This window comes from Choloepus didactylus, chromosome 2, assembly GCF_015220235.1.
Source record: "Choloepus didactylus isolate mChoDid1 chromosome 2, mChoDid1.pri, whole genome shotgun sequence".
NCBI lineage: Eukaryota > Metazoa > Chordata > Mammalia > Pilosa > Megalonychidae > Choloepus > Choloepus didactylus.
This window is the reverse complement of record NC_051308.1, coordinates 216,659,278-216,674,135: the sequence shown is the minus strand read 5'-3', so window position 1 is coordinate 216,674,135 and position 14,858 is coordinate 216,659,278. Positions and strand designations below refer to the sequence as shown.

The window sequence follows — 14,858 nt, the reverse complement described above, 5'->3', positions numbered from 1 at the left end:
TAGAATATTACTTAAATATCTATACACTCTTTATGCTTAAGCAGGGTGGAGGTAAAAGGGCAAAGAGATGCCCCCATGCTCCTTCCCTCTGAGGCTCCTGCCCTGAGGAGGTGTTTAGCCTGAGGGGTCAGTACTGGCTCTCCGACTGCTGACATCCTGAGGGACTCAAAGTTAGAGCCTCTGTCTTTGACAGTTAATGTTCCCTAGTTGTGCCTCAGTCTCTTTATCAAAAAAAAGTGAGGGGGTGGTGCTAAAACTTCCCTTCAGGAGGCATCAGATGAATTCAGGAAGGTCTACCGGCTGCTTGCCTGAGGCGTTTTTGCAGGCACTGTTGAAAGTGGGGCAAGGGGATCTCTTTCTCTCCAACAGAGTTAGAAACTCCCCAAGAGCCAGGATCTGCCCCCACCCCACTCCTCTCAGTACGCACGGGCAGCGTAGGGCGTTCTCCATCCACCCTCTCCCCAAAGCTGCTTCCAGAACGGCTTCACGATCTTCCCTTCTTGTTACTCCTATTCCACACCCTCCTGGTGCCAAGGATGCTCTGACGGGCAGGGCTACCCCGGGGCTGGGTGGGTCCGGGAAGGAGGAAGTCCAGGACTAAGCCCAGGCAGGGCCCTGGCTCCCGGGTCGTTGGGGCGCGCACCTTTGGACGTCCCGGCGGGTCGCTAGTCGCGCAGCAAGGCGTACTTCTTGGGCGCCCAGAGCAAGCGCGGATGGCGGATCTCGGCCCGTGGGCCGAGATCCGGGATCCAGCAGAACTCGGGCGACAGCACCTTGGCGGGCTTGTGCAGCCATCAGAGCTTGTTGAGGTGGCTCTCGTCCTGCCAGCGCGCCTCGAGGCCGCGCGCGCGGTCCCGCTGCAGGTCCCGCGCGCAGTGTGCGGTCAGCCGGCGCAGCGCCGCCACGCTGCCCCCGAACACCGCCGCGTGGTAGTAGAAGTCGCCCTCGCCCCGCGCCAGCACAGCGGCCGAGCGCGCGTCGCGCTCGAAGGGCAGCAGCCACCGCGGCCAGTGGTAGTGACAGGCGTGCAGCTGCGCCACCGACTCCGCCAGCGTCTCGGGCCCGAAGGCGCCGCTGAAGTGCTGGTCCACGTCCATGCAGAACACGAAGTGCGCCTCGCGGCCCAGCCGCCCGCCCAGCGCCGCGTGCAGCGTGTGCATGCGCTTCATGGACACGTCCTGCCAGCGCCGCTCGCGGGCCACGCGCTGCACGCGCAGCCGGCGGCCCGGGCCCAGCGCCACGTGGGGCACGGCGGCCGGGCGCTCGGTGAACACGTAGTACACCACTCGCTGGCCCACCATGAAGTGCTCCTCTGCGGTCCCCAGGAAGCGCGCCAAGTACTTCTCCAGGTACCTGCCCGGTGGGGCGGGGTGGGAAGGGGCGATGGACCAAAGTCAGGCTGAAGGCGTCTTCCCGAGCGGACTGGGCCGTCCCCTGATCCGCGGTTCCTAGTCCTTTGCACATCAGTGCTTGCAATCCTACAGTCTCAGCCCCTGGACTCCAGAATTCTGGAATCCTAGACCCTTTCTGCCTGGACGAGGTGCATTAAAGGTGGCTGCGAGTCTTTGCACTCCTGCCGGGTGGGTGATGGGGATCTGCGTCCTCTCCTTCAACATGACTGCTTTGAGCAATAAAATACCAAGGAAGTGATGCTGTGCAGACCCTCAGGAGGACTGGCAGCCTTAGCCTCGGTCTCTTTTGAACTCTGAGCCCTCCTTTAAGGAAGTTCCAGGACTGCCGTGCCCCGGGCAGCCGTGCAGCGAGTGGGTGTGCAGAGGGTGGCCCCACCAGCCCGCGGGCTTTGGAGTCACCTCAGTTGAGACCCAGATGTCTTGAGGCAGAGAGGAGCCCTTTCTGCTGGCCCGTCTGAATTCCAAACCCACAACATCCTGAGCTATAACAATAATAAACTGTTGTTTTAAGTCACTAACTTTGGGGTAATTCCTTACATGGATAACTAGAAAGCTTGTAATGCTAGACATGGAACCCTGGGATTCTGGGGTTTTAAGATACTAGCACAAATGCCTAATATTTCTGAACATTTATCATGCGGCAGACCTGTTCTAAGTCCATGTGCATTGGCTCATTGAATCCCCCCAATTTATTATTATCTCTGTTTTTCAGATGAGAGCCCTGAAACACAAAGAGCTTTATAGCTTGCCTAACCCAATAGGTAAGTAGTAGACTGAGAATTTGAACCCAACTGGGCATCCAAGCTTGTACTTTTACCTACACTTGCTCTATTTCTCATGGACCTGTGGGGAACTAGAGAATTTGGAAGCCTTAGAATCTCACTGGCCTCACAGAACCTTGGAACTTGGTCTTCTAAGACCTCAGGACCTCCAGATGGAGCAGCGCCAGCCCCAGGCTTCAAGGAGCTGGATGGGCTCTGTGGTGTTTTGTGTCCTGGGGATGACCCTGCCTTCACCCTGGGAGTCTGGGACAAGGGGTGGTGTCTTTGCTTCCTGCTTCACCTTGGGATTGTAGGGCATGGGGGAGCAGGGTGCCCCACCCCCACACTCTACCTCACATGCACACTCCTGCTCCCCGCCTGTACAGAACCCCTCCCCTCCCCAGGCCTTACCTGCCTATGGCAAAGACAGTTAGGCCCAATGGTGAGGTTCTGCTGTCCGGTCTCTCGCTGAGCCACATCTGGGTCGAAGGTGCCATCCCAAATTATGGGGGCCCCCCAGGAGGTGCAGGTGAGGACCTCAGGCCGGGCCCTGGGGAGGGCAGGGGTGGGGAGACAGGTCCGATTATCCACCCACTTGGTGCCTGCTCACTGCCACCTTCCCGGTGCTAGGCCCTGGGGACCCACAGATGGAGCAGGCCCAGTCCCTGCCCCTGAGCTGCCCGTGCCTCCTGGGACTGGGAGGTGTCTGCCCCTGTGGAACCTCGGCCTGGGCTCTGCCAGGTGGGGCTGGGGGGAGGGCAGGGACACCAGGCAGAGCTCTGTAGGGTAGGTGGGAGGGACGGTGGCTCCTTACCAGAGATGCAGGGGCCCCGTGAAGTTGTCTCTCAGCAGGGGCAGTGTGGCCAAGGGACAGACGCCCATAGGGATGAGGACTTCCGGATGCCTGCGGGGTGGGGGCAGCAGTGGGGGGCATCCGGCCTGCCGCAGGAGCTCTCGCCTTCTCCGTACAAGGAGGGAGAGCCCACGAGGACACTTGCCAGGGCTGAGATGGCCACCACCACCCCCATCCCTCACGTAGGCTCTTGGGAAGTAGATCTCTAGGGTCTTAACCCTGACCCTGGTGGCCCCACTTTACGTGCCGGGGGAGGGGTTTGTACCTGACTGCAGGGAGCATGTAGAGGAGCAGGCCCAAGCCCAGGGCAAGTAGGATCAGCTGCCAAAAGTGCCTCTTCCAGGTCCTGGGCAGTGGGGGAGAGCATCAGCAACCCATTTATATGTGTATGAAAAATTATTTATGTAATTTAAGTTTCATTTTGTTTTTTTTTTTTTGAAAATAAGAATATATTCTATTCATAAGGTACAGATATTCATTCAAAGGTACAAAAGGGTCATATACAGGCAAACACACACACACACGTTCTTCCTCTTTCTTTTATTAACTTTTTATTTTGTAATAATTTCAAACTCACAAGGCCATTGCAAAAATAATATAAGCCCCAGACAGAGAACTCCGACATACCCCCACCCCCCACCCAGTAACTAAGATCCACCAATTTAAAAATTTGCCACCTTTGCTGTATCTTCTCCCCTCCCTTCCTCCCTTCTTTCCTCCTCTCCCTCTCTCCTGTCTGTCTGTCATTTTTGGAACATTTGAGAGCAGGTTGTACACAACATACTCCTTGAACACAGAATACTTCTGTGTACATTTCTTACAAACCAGGATATTCACTAATGTAATCACCTTTAGTGCAGTTATCAAGTTCAAGAAATTTAATGTTGAGATAAAGCTTACATTCTATATTCCCATCTTTCTTATGTCCCTGTAGTGTCCCTTTGAGTTTTTTCTCCTCCATTATTACATTCCACACAGTATCATGGATTGCATTTAATTGTCCTTAACTCTTTAGTCTCCTTCCTTCCCTCCCTTCCTTTCTTTTTCTTTATCTCTCTTTCTCCTTTTCTCTCTCTCTCCCTCTCTTTCTTTCTTTGAAACAGATATACAACATCAATCTTTCCATCTCAACCACTCCCAAGCATACCACTCATGGAATTAATCTCATTCACAATATTGCAGTACCCTCACCACCATCCATTACTAGAACTTTCCCTTCACCCCAAACAGAAACCCTACCATTTTGCATTAACTCTCCATTGCCCCTGCCCCCACCCCTGGTAACCTGTACTCTACTTTCTGTACTTTCTGTCTCTGTGAGTTTGCATATTCTCTGTTTTCTTTGTGGTTACCATGGACCTTAAACTTTCATATCATAAATCCGTAACAGTAGTGTGTGCTTTGATTCCGACTTAACAACTTCAAGATCATACATAAATATATTCCTATACCCCTCTGTCTCCTACCTTAACATAATTCTTATCACCAGTTACACATTTATACATTATGAGTCCCAAACCATTGATTTATCATTACATTTTATGCACTTGCCTTTTAGTTCCTGTAGGGAGTACAAACTGGAGTTACAAACCAAAAAATACAATGCTACTGTAATTATATCCACCCATGTCATTATCTTTACTGGAGATCTTTATTTCCTCATGTAGCCTCAGTCAATTGTCTGGTATCTTTTCCTTTCAACCTGCAGAACTCCCTTTAGCATTTCTTGTAAGGCTGGTCTGGTGGTGTTGAAATTCCTTGGCTTTTGTTTCTCTGGGAACATCTTAATCCCTCCCTCATTTTCAAAAGGCAGTTTTGCTAGATATATAATTCTTGGTTGAAAAATTTTTTGCTTTCAGCACTTTAAACATGCCTTCTTGCCTCCATGGTTTCTGATGCTTCTCTCTTGCAGCTTTCAGAATTGTCTCTCTTTGGCATTCGACAAGTTGATTATAACATGGTGTGGTGTGGGTCTCTCTTCGGGTTTGTCCTGTTTGGAGTTTGTTGAGCACCTTGGGTATGTGTATGCATATCTTTCATTAAATCTGGGAAGTTTTCAGTCATTATTTCTTTGAATATTCTCTATGTCTTTTTCTCTCGTTCTTCTGCTGGGATTCCCACCATGTGTATACAGCTGCGCTTGGTGGTGTCCCACAGGTTCCTCGGGCTCTGTTTGCTTTTCTTCATTCTTTCATCTTTCTGTTCCTCAGATTGGAGACTTCAGTCTTCAAGTTCACTGATTCTTCTTCAAGTTCACTGATTCTTCTGCTGGCTCCAATCTGCTGTTGAACCTCAGTAGGAAATTTTTAATTTCTCTTACTGTGGTCTTCAGCTCTGCTTGGTTCCTTTTCATAATTTCCATCTCTCTATTGATATACTCTTTCTGTTCATCTATTGTTTTCCTGATTTCCTTTAGTTCTTTATTCATGTTTTCCTTTAGCTCTGACCATATTTAGGACCATTTTTTGAAGTCTCTGGAATGTCCCAGGGCTGGTCCACTTCATTGATGGTTTCTAATACTTTACTCTTCTTTGCCTGGGCCATCACTTCTTGTCTCTTTGTTTTGTAATCTTTTGTTGAAACCTGAACATTTTGATATTTTAGAGTGTTATAGCTAGAATTTAGACTTGGAGGTATCTGTTCTTTAAGATTGTATCCAGCTAGTATTATGACAGAGCTTCCCTTGAATGCCAGGAGCTAACCAAAAAAAAAAAAAAATTAATAATAATAAGGAAAAAAAGACAACACCTTTTCTAGTCTTTGAAGATTGCTCCCTTTCAGGGCTTATCCATACAATAAATTTGGAGAATAGCTCTAGGCCAAAGCATAGGGACCTCCCTAATCCTTTCTGCACATTCTTCTGTCTCAGGCATGCCTGTGGCCCTAGGAATTCCCTACCCCATCCCCCCACAGTTCAGAATATCCCCTCTCCCCTAGGAAACAGTTTCCTCACGGTCTGGGCACTGCACTGTGTGTCCTACAGCCAGCAACCACTTGCCCCAGAAAGTGCCACCTGACTGCTCTCTTAGAGTTCCGTAGGAGAGCTCTGCAAACTGCCTTCCACATGCAGGGCACGTTCTGGATGGCCAGTTCCCTTAGGCCACCACCAGAGAGATTAGGCTGGACCCACATGCTCCCAGTGTGTGCAGAAGGGTTGCTGTGCTCCCTCGGGGCCAGGATCAGGGATCCACGCTGGGAATGTGGGCCTGCTCATGCCCACCATCTTGATCGGCATCATTCTCTTCCTCTTTCTTTCCCCTCCACAAATGGTAGCGCAGTGGCCATGCTGTTCTGCACCTTGTGTTTCTCACTGAGCGTTGTGTCTTCAAGGTTATTCCATCTCAGTGCTTAAAAAGTTTCCTCATACTTTTTTCCAGCTACCTAAGATGCCACTGATTGGAGATAGGGCAATTTGCCTACCCAAGCCCCTTCTGATGAGCATTTAGATATCCGAACTCTTTGTTTTTCTCAGCAGTGCTACAGGGCGTGACCCTGGGCAGATCTGGGGGACAGTAACCTTAGGGGTTGGGGTGCTTAGTCTTGGTGGGGGTGTGTGATTGACTTTGGCCAGGAGAGAATGCCAGAAGCTGCAGGGGAGTTTGTACCTTGGTGGCTGGGAGTTGAGAGCTGTCTGGGACGGAGAGATGAGTCGCTGGGCGCATTGAGGGCCAGCTGTGGTCAGAGAGCACACATCTGTGCAGCTCTCATCACTGAGGGGGTTCCTCCTGCAGGGCGCAGTGGCCCCTTCCTGGCTCAGAGGAGGCAGGCTTGGGATTTGCCCATGCTGGGTTGCTTTCTAGGAAGCATCCAAAATGTTTAGAATACAAATAAGCATTCTAGGGACATCCCCACCCCCGCCATGTACCCCCGTTTCTAGAGACAGGGACTACGAAGGGAATGAGCAAAAATGCTGGAACCAGATCGCCTGAATTTGAATCCAAGCACCACCACTTTGTAGCTGTCTTACCCTGGCAGGGTTCTGGACTTCTTTGAGCTTTAGTCTCCTCGTCTATAAAATGAGGATAAGAATACCTACCTCGAAGTGCTGTGGTGGACCTCGAGTTAATACCTGCTGTTCTGGTCTGCTAATGCTGCCGTTAGGCAAAATACCAGAAATGGATTGGCTTTTATAAAGGGGGTTTATTTGGCTATAAATTTACAGTTCTCTGGCCATAAAAGTGCCCAAACTAAGGCATCAACAAGAGAATACCTTCACTGAAGAAAGGCCAATGGCATCTGGGAAGGCATGTGGCTGTGTCTGCTGGTCCTGGGTTGTTTCAGCTCCTCTCTCTTGGCTCCTGGCATCCTTGCTTCTTTCTCCCAGGGCGTTTCTCTCTAAGTGTCTGGGGGTCCTCTCTTAGCTTCTCCAGGGCAAACTCTGGGTTTCATCTCTTAGCTTAGCATCTCCAAACGCAACTCCAAGCATCTCTAAACGTCAGCCTGCATCTGTATCAGCTCTTGAGTTCTCTTAAGTACTCCAGTGAACTAATCAAGACCCACCCTGAATGGGCGGGGTCCACACTTCCATGGAAATAATTTAATCAGAGTTCTTACCCACAGTTGAGTGGGTCACATCTCTGTGGAAACGCTCAATCAAATGTTCCACTCAACAAGAGTGGGTTAACATCTGATTGGTCTCTGGAACAATGCATATCTCTGAGACACCTGAAACTCAGAGCTAGAGCTCGGCAGATATGAATGTCAGTATTAGTGCATACAGCCACTGTCAAAAAAAAAAAGAAAGCTGAAAAAGAGCCCAGACTTCAATTAGTGATATGAATGAAGCAGGTCTGGTTAAGACCAGGGCAAGCCAGGCCAAAGGGTAAAGGTTGAAGCTGATTGTGTGTTAAAACTTCAACTTTCATATGAGACCAAGGGAATAGATATCTATTTGGTACAGGATCTAAATTTTCTAAACGGTACAACTCTACAGTCGATTTGTTCAAACACCACAATTGCATGGAACTTTGAATAGGAAGTGAGATACGGTAGGTTAGTATAGGCTGGAATGAAATAGTGACACATCCTAGAGTAATTTGGGCAGATAATAAAAAATATATTTACAGCCTCCCCCTCCCCAACCCCGAGGATCTGGGGGAAGGTGCGGATGTGTTGGACATCCTCACCTGGACTGGTGTTGATGTTGTCACAAATGTTGGGACTGGCGGTGTGATGTGCTGAGCCCTCGAGCATGGGACTTGCCCTTGTGAAGCTCATTACCACAAAGGAGAGTCTAAACTTGTATGTAATGGTGCCTAAGAGTCTCCCCCTGAGTGCCTCTTTGTTGCTCAGATGTGGCCCTCTCTCTCTCTAACTGAGCCATCTTGACAGGTGAACTCACTGCCCTCCCCCCTACGTGGGACCCGACTCCCAGGGCTGTAAATCTCCCTGGCAACGCAGAGTATGACTCCCGGGGATGAATGTGGACCCGGCATCGTGGGACTGAGAGTATCTTCTTGACCAAAAGGGGGATGCAAAATGAGATGAAATAGTTTCAGTGGCTGAGAGATTCCAAATGGAGTCGAGAGGTCACTCTGGTGGACATTCTTATGCACTATATAGATAACACTCTTAGGCTTTAATGTATTGGAATAGCTAGAAGTAAATACCTGAAACTACCAAACTCCAACCCAGCAGTCTGGACTCCTGAAGACAATTATATAATAATGTAGATTACAAGGGGTGACAGTATGATTGTGAAGACCTTGTGGATCACACCCCCTTTATCTAGCGTATGGATGAGTGGAGGAATGGGGATAAAAACTAAAGGACAAATGGGGTGGGATGGGGGATGATTTGGGTGTTCTTTTTTCACTTTTATTTTTTATTGTTGTTCTGGTTCTTTCTGATGTAAGGAAAATGTTCAGAGATAGATTGTGGTGATGAACGCATAACTATGTTGTCATACTGTGGACAGTGGATTGTATATCATGGATGATTGTATGGTGTGTGAATGTATTTCAATAAAACTGAATTTAATTAAAAAAAAAAAGAGTGGGTTAACAGATCATGGCTCTTCTGGGGTCCATAATAGTTTCAAACCAGCACACCTGCTAATCACTTAGATTAAGCACCCCCCCCCCGCCCCCAACAGTGTCCTAGCTCAGTGTCAGCTGTCATTTGTTATATTATTATTGCTTGTGTTATGTCCCTTCTTCCTGAGCAGATGCTCATTGTCCTCTGGGCAACACACCCCCCCATCAGCTCCACTTCCTTCCAAAATCTGGCTCCCCTTGGTTTCCTTCAAGAAGCCCATCTGCATCAGACCCCCTTGCCCTGCCTTCTCTGCCTGCCTGTTCCCCTGCAGCTCTGTCTGGTGAGAAGTTCTGATAACAGGGCTAGCCATGATATGTGTAAGTGTATATCTGCCTGAGTGATCTCCCACCACACAGCAACACCAAGCCAGAAACCTGGCTGCACCTGACCCCTCACTCTCCTGTCAGTCCCCAGATTGTGTGGACATGGCCTCCTCGGTCTCATCCCCTCTTTGCCCCTACCGTTCCTGCCTGTAGCCCCCTGCGGGATACTGATTATGTGCTTCAACTTGGCGGGCCTGGGCCAGGGGACCGGATCCGCCCCTGGGGAGGGTGGTGGGCACGGGCGACAGCGCCCTCCACAGCCCCCCAGGCCTGAGAAAGTGAGGCCGGAGGCAGGCCCCATTTCCTCACCCAAAGTACCACCGTTAGGGGAGGCTTGCCGGAGGGAACCGCCTTTTCCCCACCCCCTTATCTTGCCCGCACACCCCCCGTTGCCAGAGCAACTCCCGCCCCTTTTCAAACAACCTCCGCGCCCTCTTAGAACCAATCCTAACCTCCGCACCCTCTCAGAACCAATCCTAGCCTTTATCCCCTCAGCATTGGCTTGTAACAACCCCCGCCCTCTATGCCAGCCTATATAACCTGTGCTCACCCCTGAATAAAGCCCCTTTTTGTTCTACCCCTACTGGAGGAAGAGTGTCTTGTCTTTCCCTTCTCACTGCCCTCCACACCTTGCACGCCACCGCCGGGGACCTGGCCAAGTCCCCCGCCTCGCCTTCGCCTCCGGGAAAGAGCCCCCGCCGCCGGTACCCTCCGAGCAACGCCGAGAGCCGAGGGTTCAGCAACCGGCCGCCATCCCCCCAGATGATTTAACTGCAACCGCAACCCCCAGTTATCCTGACCTGTTCAACTTTCACCAGGACCATTGCAGTCGGCCCCTCCCCACTGCTGGTCAGTCCCGCATGGAATACAAAGCCAGCCCGCCTCAATGACCTCCCAGACCGCGAACAGCTCCAACCTCAGAGCAGAAATACATTTAGTAGGCAAACACATGCAAAACTGTTCATCCTCACTCGTAATGAAACATGCAAATTACAGCAGGGTGGTATGTTTTGCCTGTTAAATGAGCACTTAAAAAAAAAAAAACAAATGAAAATAGTCAAGGTGCAAGAATAAAGTGAGATAGGCACTCTTATGCTTGCTGGTGTGTGTGTGTGTGTGTGTGTGTGTGTGTGTGTGTGTAAATTGTTGTAGCCTTTTTGGAAAGCTCCATAGCTGTAGGAACTGAAAGCTGTCAGTATTCATCCTCTTTGATCCAGCAACCCCAGCTTGTGGGAATTTGTTTAAAGGGGGATAATCTTCAGTAGGGAAAAAGTTTATGCCCCAAGATGTTCACCAGTTTCTAGTCATTTGCACATTCAACATTGAGTTATTGGGCACAAACTCAGTGTCAAGCATTGTGGTAGGTCAGGGATTTAGAGGTGAAGGAGACACAGATCTTGTCTGCAGGGAGTAGAGTCAGGAAGATGTGTGTGGGGAAGGTGGGAAGATGGGTCAGATGTTGGACAGAGTACAGGTGAATGAATCATAGCACGGTAAAGGCTGTGATTAGTATAAATACAGGATGCTATGAGGGCAGGTGGGAGGGTGGTGCCTGAGGATGGCGGATGGGGAGGAAGGCAGAAGGCTTCCTGGAGGCGACCTCCAAGCTGGGACGTGAAGAGTTAGAAGTTAGGCAAAGAAGGCGGTGGAGCAGGAAGGGAGGTCCATGAAAAGGAAACAACGACATGCAAAAGTGAATTGTATGTGATTGGGAAAGCCATGTGGATCACACTCCCGTTTGTCCAGTGTATGGATGGATGAGTAGAAAAACGGGGGCAAAAAAAAAAAACAAAAAAAACCCAGTGATCTTTTTTACTTTAATAGTTCTTTTTCACTTTAATTTTTATTCTTATGTGTGTGTGTGGTAATGTAAATGTTCAAAAATAGATTGGGGTGATGGACACACAACTATATGGTGGTACTGTGAACAATTGATTTGTTTGACTGCATTGTATGTGAATATATCTCAATAAAATTGAATTATTAAAAAAAAAAAGTGAGTTGGTGAGAGAAAGCTTGGAATGTGATGGAATTACAAGTGCCCCAGTGCTGGAGGAGTGCCGAGTGCAGACAAGGGGTGGTGCGAGCTGAGCTGCAGGGGGGAGCCAAGGCCACATCACACAGGGCCCCGAATTCTGCTGGAGTTTGGACTTTGCCTTGAGGCCCGTGGGGAGCCATAGAAAGTCTCTCTTCCAGGGAATGTCACCATGTTTTTATCGGAAGAAGATACTACCGTTCCACTGTTGAACCTGGGCATGGGTGGGAGATGAGTTAGAGCCAGGGAGCCAGCCCGTGGAAGCCAGTGGGGCCCGAGTCAGGGTGCTGGCAGTGGGGGTGGGGAGGGGAGACGGTGAAGGGCTGCTGAGGGGGTGGAGTGGCAGGACCTGGTCCCTGAGTAGAGGACCAGGGCTGGGGGCTGGAGCCCAGGGGAAAGCAGGCTCAGGAGAGAGTCCTGGGGTTCGCTGGGTCGGCACAGATGTCACAGGAGTGATGGGCTCCCTTGGGAGAGAACACAGAGGAAGAAGAGGCCAGGGTCCCAGCATCGAGGGGGCCGGTGGGGATGGGACAGAGACTGAGGATGGACGTCAGGTTCTCAGTGAGTGGGGGGGCGAGGGGAGGCGCAGGGTGGAGGCAGGGCGAGCAGGCGACTCCTTCCAAAGAACAGAGTGAGGAGGAGGCAGAAGCGTAATGGTGAGAGGTTGGGATTGATGGGGTGTTGGTTTGATTGGGCTTTCTTCTACACAAGGGAGACTTACCTGGGTTGAAAATGGACTGGAAAAGTCCCATGGAGAAGGCGGCTGCAAGTCACAGCGAGAGGCATTGTCTGAGCCGCTCAGATATTACTGCAAAAAGGCCCTAACATCTGGCCGAAGGGACTGGCTAAATAAATATGCTATGAAGACTGCAACAACATAGAAAATGCTTATACAGGAATGTTAAGTGAAAAAAGCAGGATCCCAAATCGATGTGCATCATTACAGTTTAGCGAAAAAAAAAGTACCAGTAAATAAGACTAAAAGGAAAAACTTAAGTGGTTGTGCTCCAGTAATGAAATTATAATAGATTTTTTTTTCCTTCCTTCCCACCCCCTTGTTGTCTGTAATGTCTCATATTGCTTTCCTAATGAAAAATACAAAGAGCAATTTAGAGAAAAGCCAAGGTGTTTTCTGGCTTCCTGACAACTATAGGACAAAGTCTACATCCCTTAGCATCGCCTAAGAAGCCTTCAAAAAAAAATCTGGTCCAACTGTCAACAGTTGTCTGTTGTCAACTGTCAATTAAAAAGTGCTCGCACCCCCAATCCACCTTTCCCACCTCCGGGAGTCCAGGCTACACAGTGGGGGAATACACAGATGTTCTTGTGGTGGTATTTGAAAAGGCAAATGGATATAAACTACCTTAGCATTTATCAGTTGGGAATTGGATGAATGAATTATGCATATCCATACAGTGGAAATCAATGTGGCCATCAAAAACAATGAGGTGGATTTATTTGTACTCTCTGAAAAAGCGATCCTAATGTACCAAATGGAAAAGGAACCAGATGTCGAGGCTGATCTCACCTCAGGGTGGGGGTGGGGGTGGGACGGGGGAGAGCCCTACACCTGTGTATCCATGCATCCACAGACATGTATATCTGTATTTTATAAACGTGTAGGAAAAGATCTAGAACAGCGTTGTCAGTAGAAATAAAAATGCGAGCCACATTTGTAATTTTAAACTTTTTTGGTAGCCACTTTGAAAAACATGTAAAGGAACAGGTGAAATTAATTTTAATAATATTTTAATCGAACCGAGGAAATCCAAAATACCTTCTTAACATGCAATAAATATAAAAAGTATTGAGTTGAGAAGTCACTCTGGTGGCACTCTTATGCACAATATAGACAACCCTTTTTAGGTTCTGATGAATTGGAATAGCTAGCAGTAAATACCTGAAACTATCAAACTACAACCCAGAACCCTTGACTCTTGAAGACAATTGTATAAAAATATAGCTTATGAGGGGTGACAATGTGATTGGGAAAGCCATATGGACCACACTCCCCTTTGTCGAGTGTATGGATGGATGAGTAGAAAAATAGGGGCAAAAAAAAAAAAAAAAAAAATACACCCAGTGTTCTTTTTTACTTTAATTGTTCTTTTTCACTTTAATTTTTATTCTTATTATTTTTGTATGTGTGGTAATGAAAATGTTCAAAAGTTAATTTTGGTGATGAACGCACAACTATATAATGGTACTGTGAACAACTGAATGTACACTTTGTATGACTGTACGGTATGTGAATATATCTCAGTAAAACTGAATTAAAAATATATATATATATAAAAGTATTGAGACATTTTACATTCTTGTTTTCATACCGAGTCTTTGAAACCCAGTGTGTATTTTAGACCAACAACATATCCCAAATGGGATGAGCCATGTTTCCAGGGATCAGTAGCCACCCAGCTGGGGGCTCCCACATTGGACAGCATGGATTTAGAAGGGGACACATCAGATTGATGACAGAGGGCTGAGATTGTGTAACGGAGCCCTAACAAATATAACTACAGTTACTTAATTATTATCTAAATGCTTTCTAGCCTTCTGATATATTGTAATGTAACCGGAAGCAAATATCTGTAACTGTTTTAACTCCCTGAACTGTAACCCAGATGCCTTGTTTCTTTAATGCTGAGGCTGTTTTGAAACTATATTATCTTTACCCTATAACTGGACAACTCGTGACTGGCCCTGCTCATATCCCCTTATGTTGTTTTGCAACCTTGAAGTCAGGTGCCCTTGCATGGAGCCCCCTGAGGTCTGGTGCTTCTGCACATCGCCCCCTTAATGATTATTAATGAAGTAACATGAGTCAGTCTAGAACAGACCACGTTGCTCATGACCCTAAGCCAGCCTGCCTTTGAATGCTATAAAACACTGAAAGTTTCTCCAGTTTGGGGAGATAGCTTTATGCCCATAGACCTTCTGAGCTCCTTGCTTTGCACTTAGCAATAAATGCTTTCTCTTCTCAATGTCCCGGTGTCTACTGATTGACTCTGTGCACGTTGGGTGAGGACTCACTTTTGAGCTGTAACAATTTGGCACTCAACGTGGGGCTGAGTCTCTGTGACCCCACAAGACGGTGAGTATCAGCCGCTGACCCAAATGGCCACCCAGACTCCTCTGTCCAGAGGCTTCGTGGACGATACTCGACTCTGTCCGCACTTGCCAGCAAGACTTCAAGTTTGAGGAGAGCAGTCCTGGCAACAGACGTCTTCTGGGTGAGTAACTTTGTTAAAGGATCTGCTCTTACCTGAAACCTGTCTGCTGTTCTGGTTTTTGGTTACCGGGTTAAAATTGTGGGTTAGAGTCCCACCTCAGCCCAGCTTGGTCCAAACGGGCAATACTGGGCACAGGTCCCAGGTGCAGGAGAGCCAGGCGCCGAAGTGCTCATGATGATGGTTGTGGGTTCGAGTCCCACTCTGG

At 48.7% G+C, this 14,858-nt stretch overlaps 1 protein-coding gene across 1 annotated transcript in view; it reads right to left on the bottom strand.

Annotated features, from left to right (window-relative positions):
- Nucleotides 1–14,858, bottom strand: part of A3GALT2 (alpha 1,3-galactosyltransferase 2) — a 36,275-nt gene that overhangs the window by 779 nt on the left and 20,638 nt on the right. Inside the window, exons 2-5 of the mRNA XM_037827808.1 lie at nucleotides 3,292–3,372; nucleotides 2,988–3,077; nucleotides 2,585–2,723; nucleotides 644–1,353 (exon numbers count right to left, since the gene is read on the bottom strand). Of these exons, the coding sequence (XP_037683736.1) occupies nucleotides 644–1,353; nucleotides 2,585–2,723; nucleotides 2,988–3,077; nucleotides 3,292–3,372 (1,020 nt within the window). The remainder of the gene's footprint in view (nucleotides 1–643; nucleotides 1,354–2,584; nucleotides 2,724–2,987; nucleotides 3,078–3,291; nucleotides 3,373–14,858) is intronic.